Source organism: Rhinopithecus bieti, unplaced genomic scaffold (genome assembly GCF_001698545.2).
Source record: "Rhinopithecus bieti isolate Rb0 unplaced genomic scaffold, ASM169854v2 scaffold_1673, whole genome shotgun sequence".
NCBI classification, from domain to species: Eukaryota; Metazoa; Chordata; class Mammalia; order Primates; family Cercopithecidae; genus Rhinopithecus; species Rhinopithecus bieti.
This window is the reverse complement of record NW_016804690.1, coordinates 6,472,345-6,486,071: the sequence shown is the minus strand read 5'-3', so window position 1 is coordinate 6,486,071 and position 13,727 is coordinate 6,472,345. Positions and strand designations below refer to the sequence as shown.

At 38.8% G+C, this 13,727-nt stretch overlaps 1 protein-coding gene across 1 annotated transcript in view; it reads left to right on the top strand.

The window, feature by feature from the left end:
- Positions 1-12,133, top strand: part of RRP15 (ribosomal RNA processing 15 homolog) — a 46,386-nt gene extending 34,253 nt beyond the window's left edge. Inside the window, exon 5 of the mRNA XM_017870019.1 lies at positions 11,509-12,133. Within this exon, the coding sequence (XP_017725508.1) occupies positions 11,509-11,652 (144 nt within the window). The 3' untranslated portion in view covers positions 11,653-12,133. The remainder of the gene's footprint in view (positions 1-11,508) is intronic.
- Positions 12,134-13,727: the final 1,594 nt, after the last annotated feature.

The window sequence follows — 13,727 nt, the reverse complement described above, 5'->3', positions numbered from 1 at the left end:
CTCCCTCTTTTGCCTTTTACCATCAATTAGTGATCCTTGCCTAAACAGTTAAGTGACTTGAGGTTACAGAATGGTGATTTTCTCATTTGTTTTCTAATTTATTAGCTGACATTTTTCAGGAGATGAATTAAAGTTCCTAAAGATGGCGGTTGATGTTTCATCCCTTTTAATTACGGTTTTCCAGAGTAAGGAGTTTAATAGTCACCTCCAGTGCAGGCACTTGAGTTTTCCTCTCTTTTTTCTTCTTTTGTTTGTCTTTTTTTTTTTTTTTTTTTTTTTTTTTTTTTGAGATGGAGTCTCACTCTCGTTGCCCAGGCTGGAGTGCAGTGGCGTGATCTTGGCTTACTGCAACCTCCACCTCCCGAGTTCAAGTGATTCTCCTGCCTCAGCCTTCTGAGTAGCTGGGATTACAGGCTCCCGCCACCATGCTCAGCTAATTTTTGTATTTTTAGTAGAGATGGGGTTTCACCATGTTGGCCAGGCTAGTCTGGAACTCCTGACCTCAGGTGATCTGCCCAACTCAGCCTCCCAAAGTGCTGGGATTACAGGCATGAGCTACCGTGCCTGGCTTGTTTCTCTTTTTAAAATGTCATGGACACAGGGATTTTTATTCATTCAGTGTTTACAGTCAGTGAGTATCATTGTACTTTTTGTTGCTTAAGTTTGCAGATGTGGCTGTGAGAACCTGTGTAAACGCTCATGTGTCCTTTTGGCATGACCTCATTTTCTTTGAGTGATTCCTTGCATTCTGGGACAAGGTGTCCGGCCCAAACTTTGTGCTTTCTGTGTCCCAGACCTAGAATCACCCATTTATCCAAGGGGATCTGATGGGAACAATCTATTGTTTGTTGAGTTCAGTAGTTGAATAGTGTGCATATTCCTTACTGGATGCAGCTTTATTTTGTTTATATAACATTTCATAGTTTTGCAAAACACTTTTATACATGTTTTCTTATTTAAGCTTTTTAGCAAATTTGTGATCAAGAAGACATTGGTATCTATTTTTCAGCTGAATTCACAGCTCTGCTAATTTGTTTATAAATCTGGATTTTCATTTATATGCTATATAATGTAGCAGATAAAATGTGCTTTAAGAGACTAATTGGCAGAGTGTATCTGAATATTTCAAACAACTAATTTACTATGAAAATGAATAGAGCACTGTCAAAAGGCTCCCTGAAGTGTTACATTTGACTTTTCAGGTAATTTAGTTAACTTTAACTTACTTAGAGTTCTTAAGAGAGTTTAAATGTTGAGGAAGGTCAATGTTGAATTAAGAACTAAATGTATGGATAACAAGATGTATAATAATAGAAACCACCAAATAGAACCACTTTGAGCAAGGACATATGTATTGGGTACATAGTAAAACCAAGGGCAGTAAATGAAATTAAAACAAAAAAAATCAGTGGGTGAAAAAAATTGAATCCATAAAGTATGTTTTTAACTACAGTTGCAAATATCTTACTGAAAATTTTTAACAACAAAGATATTAAGATGAATTTAGTCAATGTTAAGAACTTTTTAAAATTTAGGTAAAACTGAGTTAAAATGAAAACAACTTTCTTGTTAGGGAAAGCAATGAAATCAACTATTGTTGATTACTAAATATAGATGAGACTATACTGTTTCTTTCTTTATGGTTTGATTTTAATTATCCCCCACCCCAGCAAATGAAATGCAGTTAACTATCTCATTGGTGTTAGATGCATGTGTAATTCCAAACCTTGTTTTTCAGTGTTCAGTGGCTGCCAATGTATGTTTGCACTTTGAAATGAAAGCTGATTAACATTTTTAAGGGTTGTCTTCACCTTCAAAATGGACACAGACTCCTTCTGTATGGTTTTTATTCAATATTTGTGTAAAACTAGGCCAAGGAAGGTGGGGACTGTTTGTTTCCTTGCATCATGAAGTTTTCATTAAGTTCTTGCATTTAGTCACTTTTACTTTTCATTTGATATAAGCAGAAAGAGTTATATAGGTTGCTTTAAGTCACTGAATCAGTGCTGCCTTGCAGGAACACTGGAAGACTCTGTAAGTTGATAAAATTTGATTATTTCAGTTTATACTTTACGATTTATATTAGTTAGTTATATTTAACAGCTAACACAGCTTCCATCTAATGATAGTAAATACCTGGTCTAACATGTATAGTATGGTTAACTTTATCTTACATTATAGCTATTCCCAGTTAATAAAAAATAATAAATTTTTTATTTCTTCGAAGGGCTGGACCTCTAAAACTTTCTAATTTGCAGTATTGGAGTCAATGGCTTATCTAAGATTCAAATCCAGAACTCTGTTTTTATTCCTTTTGTGAAAAGAATACACCAAATTGCTACTACTTCTGTTTCAGAAACAAAACAAAAAACCCTCCATTCTCAGGATGTCTTAACATTTAATGAAATCTATTCAGGGATCACCCCAAGCAAGCTTTTCCAGTGAATGACACATTTAGAATTTGCCTCAGGCTTTTTTTTTTCTTTTTTCTTATATTAATCTTTGATCTATTTTTTTTTTTTTTTTTGTGGGTGCTGCAAGTTTTTATACTTAATGGTAAATCGTATTTATGGAAAGATACAGCAAATTGAAATTATGTCAATCCAGTGTATAATGTAATTTACCCCAAATCTTTTATGGAAATTACCTTAAGCATATTCAGCATTTTGCATGTATTTTAGTACTCGTTCATAGGTTATAACAGGTTATATAAGAACAAAGTATATTACTGTATTGTGTTCATATCATCGGTTAAGTTTTAGAGAAGTTTAGTGTTGTGGAAAGAACATGGGCTTTGGAATCAAATTGATCTGTGTTTGGGTATAGACTCAGCTCTTTATTAACTCTGAACTTGAATACTTACTTCACTTCTTTGAGCCTTATTTTTCTTATAAGGTAAGCATGATATACTTGCTATCTGGCCAGGAATCTTAAGAGAATTAAAAATAAGGCAATATTATATAAAGTGCTTGGCACACAATGACTTCATAGTATACTTATTGTGTTTGACCCTTTTTCATTTATTGTTAGAAAGTAAAGCAGAATCATCATTGTTAATAAAACCAGAAGGATTTCTTAGGATATTTTTGGGAAGATCTTGGTAGAAAAGAAGCTTGGGAAACTTAGGATTCGTGGAAATGGTTTAGGTGTTACTTTTTTTTCTGTTTCTTGCTGCCTTTTTTTTTTTTTTTTTTTTTAATTCTTATACATGTAGTTTTAAAAGCCACATTTTGCCATAAACGTTTATTATAAAATAAAGTTGCTTTCCACCCCATTCTGCCCACCCTTCATATCACCTATCTCAGGGGCAACTAATTCTTATTTCTCTAGCTAGTCCTACTGGCATTTATACATCTCTGTATTCCTAATGTTACAGGAGCCTTGGGTGTCGCTTCACCAGCTGGAAACCTCTGTGGTCAGTGGTGCCTTTGCCTGTTTTGCCCCGTCCTATGGGCTCATTTTGCCCACTCAGCCTGGCAGTCTGCGCTTGGCTCGAGCTACCGGCCTGGATCCCATGCCTGCCAAAGGTGTGGGGTGTATGAGCGAGCATGGGGTCCTGCCACTGAACACAGCCAGGCACGCCAGCTGCAGCAGGGTGGAGAGCTCCAGGCACTGGCATGGGTGCCGGCTACTTGCGAGGCTGCGGCTGGGCCAGGTGTACTGTAAGCAGCTTTCATGACTGACACTGGGGAATGTCGTGGTGTTCTGGAAGCTTGGAGATGCTAGTAACTGCAGAGCCCTAAAGAGGTGTCACAGCCCTGGCTCAGGGAGCTCCTAGGTCTGGGCTTCCCGAAGGGCTGCAGCTCTTCTCTCCTTCTCTCTTCTCTCCTTGTCACCTGCAACATGGTGAGCAAGGGACGTATTTCAGCCCTGTTTGTGTTACACCTCTGTTAGCCCGAGTTAGCGGGTCCCTAGTTCTTGTGCTGCATCCAGGAAGAATGAGGTACACAGACAAGTGGAGGATGAGCAAGATGAAGAGGAGCTTTACTGAGCAATAGAACAGGGGAGACCCTGCGGTGGATAGCTCCTCTCTGCAGCTGGTGGTCTTGTTGTCTCTGGGTCTGGCTGAGTCAGGAGCTTTTTATGGGCCTTAGAGGAGAGGAACTGAGTGCCAGTTGGTCCATGGACTATGGTGGGTTGGCCCAGAAAAAGCACTACAAGTTCCCACTCTGGTCCGCAGGCTTTGGGCCCTCCCTGGCCTGAAGGTGGGGCCTCACCGGGGACCCTCCCCCTTCTACCCAGCAGCCTGTGTGCTTCCTGCCGCTGCTCCTGGCGCCCAGACTGTCCTGGCCAAGGAGTGCCTGCAGGTCAATGCTGAGCTGCCCTTAGCCCCACCTTGGCCTCCCTCTCATGGTTGTTGGCACCCAAAGTCTGGAGGGGGCCCAGGGGGCCTGGCGTGTCAGCGCTACCCCGAGTGTGCATACACTCAGCCGGACTGCAACAGTTCTGGGTTCTGCTCCAACCTTGCTCTGAGATCGGAGCGGGCACTGGGAACTGGGAGAGGCCAGGCAGCGGGAGAAGATACTTCCGAGTCTGCAGGGGCGGGGGGCACCTTGCTGGCCCCCTCCACTCCAGAGTGCAGCCATACCTGGGTCTGCAGCCGGAACTTGGGTTGCTGCAGCTATGCCTGCGAGGGCGGGACTTTTGCCTGCTCCTAGCTCCCACCAGCTCTATGGAGCCTGGCACCGTCCCAGGCCCAAGTCCTCCTCTTGGTCCCTCTCAGCCTGCCCTTCCGTGCCTGACTGTGCTGCTCTGCCGCTGGCGGGCGGCTTAGTCTGGCCCCATCGCTGTGGCTCCCTGGAGCGGGCCTGGGAACTGTTTGCCTACTGTATGTTTTCCCCTGCAGGTGGCACGGCCCCTGCCAACCCCGTACAAATGAACCCGACACTCTGGGGGCTGGCCCCTTAAGTCTTGGCTGCGCCTTTGACCAGCTACTCCCGGGTTCCCAAAATGTGGCTGGCAGTGAGATTGAGGCCATGGCAGTGGCTCCCGGCCTGGGAGCGGATCCTGCCTGCCTGTGTGAGCGTGGGTGTGACACAATTGTCTGCCTCGGGACGCGGGGCACAAGGGTTCTAAGGCCGCCACTGCTGCTTCCGCTCCTGCTACCACTGCCTGCACCTCCCTGCTGCAACTGGCATGATGGCAGCAGCCACTCCGGATGGTCGGCCGCTGCCATCACTAACTCGTGCATATATACAGTGGTATCTTTTGATTAATCAGTTTGAGGCATTATCTATCAGTTTTCTATTACAGTAGGCAAAGATTTAATTATCTTACACAATCTCTTCTCCTTTGTCCACTCAGTATAGTTAGATTACAATTATATGTTGTCAGTATTCAGCATTTATTATTCATGTGAAAAAATTATAGCTGAATGTTGTAATATTCCATATTTATGTTTCCTTTCTATTTGTTTTTCCTGAAGTTAATAATTGTCTTGACTTTTCATGTTTAATTTCCTTTATTTAGTTTTTCAAAGTCAAATGATCTCAAGTAATGTATCTATTGTAATTCTTTTCTCTGAGACTTCCTTTCCTAAAAACCTCTATTTTCCTTTGTATCCCCTGATTGCTTTCTTCACTGTTGTCATCTGGGACTTACATTTTCTATGATCCTTGGAATTTCTCCTGGATTGAATTCCCTATTTCTGGGTTCTTGGATCTCTTTTATTCTTGGTTTACTCTCACTCTTTTGGTAAAGCATATTCTCCGGTGGTTTTGTCAAGTTAAAATAACATACAGTGACAGATGTCATGGTAATGACCGCTTTCAGCATGCTGTCCCACGGAGTCACTTGGCCGCAGGTTGTCCTTCATGCTTGATGTGTGTTGTTATTTCGGAATCTCCATTCATTCTCATCCTGGCCATTTCTTTCTTTTTTCTTTGGTGGGGCTCTATTTTCTCTATCCCATGTTGTCTTCTTTTTGTTTTACTACGTCTGTTTGTGGAGAACATCCTCAGTGTCCTGAGAAAGGCTATATTGGAAATAAACTTTTGGGGACCTCGTATGTCTGAAAACACCTCTGTTCAGTATTCACATTTCAATAATAATGTGTCCCAGTATTGAATTTTAGGTTGGATATTATTTTCCTTTGACATTTTGAAAGTGTTTGTCTGTTGCTTCCTTGATTCTAGGATTGCTATTGGAAAATCTGAATCTTTTGATTTCTGATTATTGGTATGTATGTGACTTTTGTTTTCCTGGAAGCTTATGGGATATTCTTTTAGTTCCTGTTATCCTAAAATTTTACAGTAATGTTCTCATTGTGTTGTATTGGACACTCGAGGGCTGCTTTTAATCTGGAAATGTGTGTCCTTCACTTTGGGAAATTTTGTTAAAGTACTTCATTAATTTCCTCCTGTACATTTTTTCTCTGTCTGTAGAGCTCGTATTATTTGCATCCTGGGCCACTTGGACTGGTTCTCTAGTTATCTTTTTCTTCTACTTTTCATCTCTTTTAGTCTATTTTCTGGGCAATTTCCTTACCGTTATCTTCTCACTTTTGTAATGTGGTTGTTTTGTTTTGTTTTACTTATTCCACTATATTTTAAATTTTAAGCTCTTTGTTATTCTCCTAATGTTTCTTTTAAAATAGCAACTGTTGACCAGGCATGGTGGTTCAGGCCTGTAATCTTAGCTGGGAGGCCAAAGTGGGTGGATCACATGAGGTCAGGAGTTCGAGACCAGCTTGGCCAACATGGTGAAACCACATCTCTATTAAAAATACAAAAAATTAACTGGGCGTGGTGGCAGTTGCCTGTAATCCCAGCTACTCAGGAGGCTGAGGCAGGAGAATCGGTTGAACCCAAGAGGAGGAGGTTGCAGTGAGCCGAGATTGCGCCATTGTACTCCAACCTAGGCAACAAGAGTGAACCTTTGTCTCAAAAATAAATAAATAAACAAAGTAAAATCAAGTAGCAACTGTTCGGATTTTATGGATGCAATATATTTTAACTCTTCAAGGATGTTGATGATATTTTTCCCTAAATTTCTCTTGAAATTTTTTTTCTGCAAGTCACTTTTTACATTTTGTGTTTGTGTTGTTCTCAGTCTTCTTTCTGATAATCCTTAGTTGTGTGTTCATGATTAGATCAAATAGACCGAAAAATTCAACTGGAAGCTATGAATATACGGATGTCATCCACCTTAAATTTCACTGTAGGGTTCTCTGGGTGAATTTATTAGCAACTGGTCAGATTTTCAATAAAGTAACTCTTCTGTTCTCCTACTTAGAAGAAAAAGGTCTGCCTACCAGCATTTTGGGAGCCCAGTGTGAGAGGAGAGCTGGGATTCAATATCTGGTTGCTGTGTGTGTGTGTATGTGTGTGTGTAACTTAATCCCATTTTCAGTTCTATACCTATGCCTTCATCTGTGTAAGCCCATTACCTCTTCAGAAGTTAAACCTCTAGGGTGTTATGCCAGGTTATTGTGGAATGGGATGGGGAAGTTTCTCAAAACATATCTTGCACCCCGGTTCTTTTTATTTTGGTTCTTCCACTTCAACCCTTAACTTCCAGAAATCCCTGATACTTACTGCCAGTTTCTGATTCTTTCACAGATTCTGCAGTGTAAATAGGGTTAGTTTTGTCAGTGCGACAGTTACAGTCTTAGGATTTAACTTTCCTGGTGTCTTCTGGTCCATCTCCTTCACCTTCAAAATTGTGTTGATATTGTCTCTTCTGATCTTGTCCTTCTGAGTTGTGTCTTTAAAACAACAAATCACTTTTCTGAAGTTTTATTGAGTATTGCAATTGAGCAAGACTAGTTGTTTATGTTCAAACTGTCACTTTAGCATGTGCCCTCTGCCTTTTTCTTTCTGCATAAGTCTTTAGCAAATGTAGGCATTAGAATTTAAAAAGTCATTCTGCTGCCTTTAAAACGAGGTTTTCTTTATTTTTTTTGAGATGGAGTCTCACTCTGTTGCCCAGGCTGGAGTGCAGTGGTGTGATCTCAGCTCACTGCAACCTCCTCCTCCTCAGTTTAAGTGATTCTCCCGCCTTAGCTTCCCCAGTAGCTGGGATTATAAGCCTGTGCTACCACGCCTAGGCAAATTTTTGTATTTTCAGTAGAAACGGGTTTCACCATGTTGGCCAGGCTGGTCTGAAACTCCTGACCTCAAGTGATCGGCCCGCCTTGGCCTCCCAAACTCCTGGGATTATAGGTGTGAGCCACCACACCTGGCCTAAAACAAGGTTTTCTTGAGCTGCCATCTTGACAGATGCCATCTAACGTACCTATTTTTAAAATGTATTAACCCGCACTTGTTTTTATAAATTTTCTGTTGTGTCTTTTTTTTGTTTCCAAATCGTTGCTTCACAGTGTAAAAATGCTAATGTAATGATAGCTTGAGTGATGTCCATATTTACGGCATACAATGCTGAATCTTATGTTAGATTTACAAAATCGAATATTGGATTTTCTAAAATCTTTCCCTCTCAGCCATAAAGTGTACTTGGTTTTATAGCAGTAAACAAAACTGTCACTAAGAAAAAATGTTTATTTAAAGCAAATAAATAATTGTCTCTAACATGTACCAGAATCACTGACTGACTTATAAAAACAGATTACTAGGCAGCATGCCTAGAGTTTCTGATTTAATAGGGCTCGAGATTTTGAATTGCTAATAACATATTTTCAAGTTAGTGGATAATGCTGCTGGTCTAGAAATCACACTTTAAGAATCACTGATACAGACTATATTGATCCTTGAAACCAAGAAACAAAAACATCACCAAAATCCCCCTGTAAAGCTCTTCTTGTTATTCTTTACATTGGACAATTGAGCAAAACTTTGAACTTACTCTGTTGCTGCTCTTCTTGCCTAAAATAGATGTTTACAGCACTCATCTTCCAAGACAAACATGATATAGCTAGTGTCACCATTTTAATTAGTGAATTCCTTCCTTTGGTCTACTATTGTTCCTTTCTTTCTGAAATACATGTTTAAAGTTTTGTTGGCTGGGCACGGTGGCTCACGCCTGTAATCCCAGCATTTTGGGAGGCTGAGGCAGGCGGACCATGAGGTCAGGAGATCAAGACCATCCTGGCTAACATGGTGAAACCCTGTCTCTACTAAAAGTACAAAAAAATTAGCCAGGCGTGGTGGCATGTGCCTGTAGTCCCAGCTACTAGCGAGGCTGAGGCAGGAGAATGGCGTGAACCCGAGAGGTGGAGCTTGCAGTGAGCCGAGATGGCGTCACTTTACTCCAGCCTAGGCGACAGAGCAAGACTCCATCTCAAAAAAAAATAAAAAGTTTTGTCCACGTTCCCTTTTCTTCTTCGTTCTTCTGTTGCCTGCGGGTTTTCTGGTGCTACCTCGGAGAGGAGTAGAGGAGTAGCTCAGTCCAGCTAGAGGTTGGTTGCCAGGGTGAACTCTCTTATAGAAACACTGTGTTGAGTCAGTCATGTGGCATCAGTGTGCTCTTTCGGTAACGTGTTGATGGCATCTTGGGTGTACTTGCCTAACATAGAGGCTTCACACTGAGATTGCACTTGTTCATATGTAAACTCAAATACCAAAGTCAGGATAGGTCTTTGCTAGTCAGCAGTTTGGATATGGCTATACACTTTTCTGAATTTAATTGAAAGCTTTGAATTCTTACTTTGACAGGAGAGATGTTATAATTGTTGGTTCTAAGTGGATTTTTGTTCATTGTGAACATCAGTTTTTTATTTAAAGAAAACCTGGGTTGACTGGGTGTGGTGGCTCTCACCTGTAGTCCCAGCACTTTGGGAGGCTAAGGCAGGTGGATTGCTTGAGCCCAGGAGCTCGAAACCAGCCTGGACAACATGGCAAAACCCTGTCTCCACAAAAAAAAAAAAAAAAAAAAAAAAAAAAAATTAGCCAGGCATGATGGTGTGCACCTGTAGTCCCAGCTACTCTGGAAGCTGAGGTGGGAGGATCACTTGAGCCTGGGAGGTCAAGGCTTCAGTGAGCCATGATAACACCACTGCACTCCAGCCTGGGTGACAGAGTGAAAATCAGAGAAAATGGCCCTTTATCCAGCTAGCTAACTTAATCTAATAGAAGTAGAATTTCAGTTTTAAGAGTAGGTTTGATATTGTAGAAATAAGAAATGAAAAATTGTTAATATACTCGTTATCTTCCTACATTATTGTTCTCCTATCAGTGTGGCGTGAGAAGCAGTGGAACTGTTTTATGTTGGTTTTTAAATAGCACAGTTTTTTTATTTGTTTCTGTATGTTGGGTCAATTATAGTAAAAAGTGTGCTGATGTTTGACATACCAAGTCAGTTCTGAAATCTTTGCTCATATTTATATCCCATTCAGTCTTCAAGTTATATTTAAGCACAAGCTTTGCTTGATATTTTGACCTCAAGAAGACAAGAGTGAGCCAATAGGACAGTTTTCTTATTTGCTTTAATAGTGTTCAATTTATTTATTTTTTAATGGAATGAATGTTTCAGGGCTATCTTTTTTTAAATAAAGGGAAACTTCGCCTGTTAGGTAAGTAATCTCTTGTAACCCAGCAAATACCTTTAATATATATATGTATATATTTTTAAACTGTTTTTTACGTAATGACTGCATAACGATAACACTGTTTTCTAACCAAATGTCATGGGTTCTTGTGCCTTAGGTTTTTACAAAATTTTGTATTTCTGTGATTGACATAAATAGATATGCATAGACTGTTAGCCCCCCCCAAAAACAGGGGCTTTGGTTTGTTTATCACTATGTTCCTAACATAGTGCTTGATACACAGCTAATTCTGAATAAATATTTGTGGAAGGAATGAAAAATTTTGAGTGCTGCATCTATTGTGTTACTTAATTGATACCACAAGGTGGTACTATTGTACCATGAAATGAAAGCCTGAAATTCTTAGTACCACATAAATCCTGTGACTAAATGAAATGAATTGACTACCTATTATGTTTATTCCCTGCTTTATTTATTTATAATTTCAGCATGCGATTAGTCTTTGATTACATGATTGGGTCAGGCAGTGAGCTCATAACCTAAATAAAGAACATTTGGTTCAAATTTTATAAAAGGTTAAGTGAGATAGCATCTGAAAAAACCTAGCATAGTACCAAGGTAGTTTCTTTTCTCACTTTTAATTTACTTTGGGTTAAAAGCCTTTGTTAAATTGTTATTTGTGGTGAAATAATTTGCCCCAAATTTTCTAGTAAATTATCACGGAAGATTAAATAGTATTGTAAGTCTGTTTTGGTTGTCAAAAGTGCTTAAAAAATTAATACCAAACCTAGATTTATACTTTTTTCCCTCACTTCAAAAAAAATTTTTTGTTTTGCTTTCATGTTTCTTTTATGGAGTCCATGCAATATTTTATTAATGTTTAGTTCTTTATTATACATTTGTACACAATCATAGTGTATAAAGTAAGTCAATTTATAATTTCTCTTGGTTTTACCCCTATTTTAAAAACTAAGCATTGAGAAGTTTGTTTTGTAGCTTGTACCTTTTTGTTTCCTTATGATGGAATTGACTTTGGAATATTTTGATTCTATAATTTTCCTCAGACTGAAGTGAAATCAGAAGAGGGCCCGGGTTGGACAATCCTACGTGATGATTTCATGATGGGAGCATCTATGAAAGACTGGGACAAGGAAAGTGATGGGCCAGATGACAGCAGACCAGAATCTGCAAGTGACTCTGATACATAAAGCATCATAGGAAATACAATTGCAGTCATTTTATTTTTTTCTAGAGAAATACGTCATCCTCTGATGGTGAATTATAAGGATACCATTTGTAAAAAAGTTAAAAGACTTTTGCCAGATTTCATATTTCCCTTTTTATGTACATTTTATATATACTTCATTAAAAATTATATTTTAAACCCTTGCATAATTTTAAGCATTGTTCCTCAGAACATTTGTAAAAGGATATATTTCTGCTTGACTAGCGAGATACGCATTTTGCCAGGATCATATTGGTCATGTCTATTGGTGTGTTATTTCAGTATCACCAATGTTTTCAGAAATACAGTACTAATTCATAATTAAACTCTTTGAAGTTAATATTTATTTGCCTTCTAACTTATAGACCCAACTATGTATCTGTAGTTTTTGGGAATGATTGGTGTCTTATGGTTTGTGTTGGGAAGTTATTGAGAAAACCTATATAATAAAATTTAAAATTATAGTTTTTCAGATTTTGGGTGGTGATTTTAGTTTTGGGTAATCTGGAAGATATGATTTAAGAAACAACAGATTTCAACTTATTTTATTATTTATTATTATTATTATTATATTTGAGACGGAGTCTTGCTCTGTGGCCCCGGCTGGAGTGCAGTGGCATGATCTTGGCTCATTGCAAGCTCTGCCTCCCGGGTTCACACCATTCTCCCACCTCAACCTCTCGAGTAGCCGGGACTACAGGCGCCCACCACCACGCCCGGCTAATTTTTTGTTGTTGTATTTTTAGTAGAGACGGGGTTTCACTGTGTTAGCCAGGATGGTCTTGATCTCCTGACCTCGTGATCCACCCGCCTCGGTCTCCCAAAGTGCTGGGATTACAGGCGTGAGCCACTGCGCCCGGCCCAGATTTCAGCTTTTATTTTCTTTCCTTTTATTTATTAAATAATATAAATAATGACAGATTTATTTTAGATGTTAGGCTATTTTTGCAGGAGAGATTTACAGAGGTGGAAATTCTCATGCTTATGCAATGAGACATAATTTCACAGGAAGCATATTTGACATGTTTTAGTCTCTCTCTTCTTTTTTTCCCTCCCAAATATTTGAGTTAGCTTAAATTCTTTTTATGGACTGCCCAGCCAGTGAAATGATGCAGTTAGACAACAAGTAATCTGCAGCAGAATATTGCATCCTATTTGAGACTTGATTCCATATTATTGCCTTAAAGGCTATTAAATTGGGTGAGTTTTAGTATCCAGCTATTAAAAGAGGAAAGACTGTTTAATATCATTCCAAAATTTTGTGAAATGTGGCCCAAGATCTAAAGTTTTAAGGGAATTATTTAATAAATATGATCTGTCCCTTTTTGAAAAGGATCCATCCCTTTTCATAATAAAAATAGTTCCCTCCTACCACCCAGTTGCACATACTTGCATCTGTTACATATTGAAGGATAATCTTCCCCCCAAAAAACTATGCAAGAGCAGAGATGTTTATATTTTGAAACCTATTTGAGTGTTACAGTATTATATGACTAAAGCTGAATCAGTCTGTGGCCTGGTATTTTTATCATAAAGGAAGATGTACGCCTAAGATATCAAGTGGTTAAAACAGCAAAGTACAAGACGCATTTTTGTATTTATTCTAACTTTCGAACATTAGTGTCTTTCAATATAAATAAATGTGAACAAATATGCCTCAATAGTAATACAGGAGAACTAAATATCCTGCTATAACTTAATACAGATAAATATTTCAATATGACCTAACAAACACATAATTAAAAAAAAAAAAAAATGTGCAGCAACTTAAACACATTTTCTCCCCAGAACTAAGATTACACTTAATTTAATTTAATCTGTTTCTGGGTTATACTAGAGTTTTGCAGGAATTTTTCTGAATAGTACATTCACATGATAGATATGGATAAGTAGCTTATTTACTGTTTTGAAACATAATAGTCATATTTTATAGTCCTTCATTTAATTTGAAAAAATTTGACAAGATTTTCACATTGGAAGTAAGGAAAAGAATATTTGCAGATTTCCTTTGTTCAGAAATTATTTTATTCCAAAGCAAAATTGAGTTGCCACTATCAG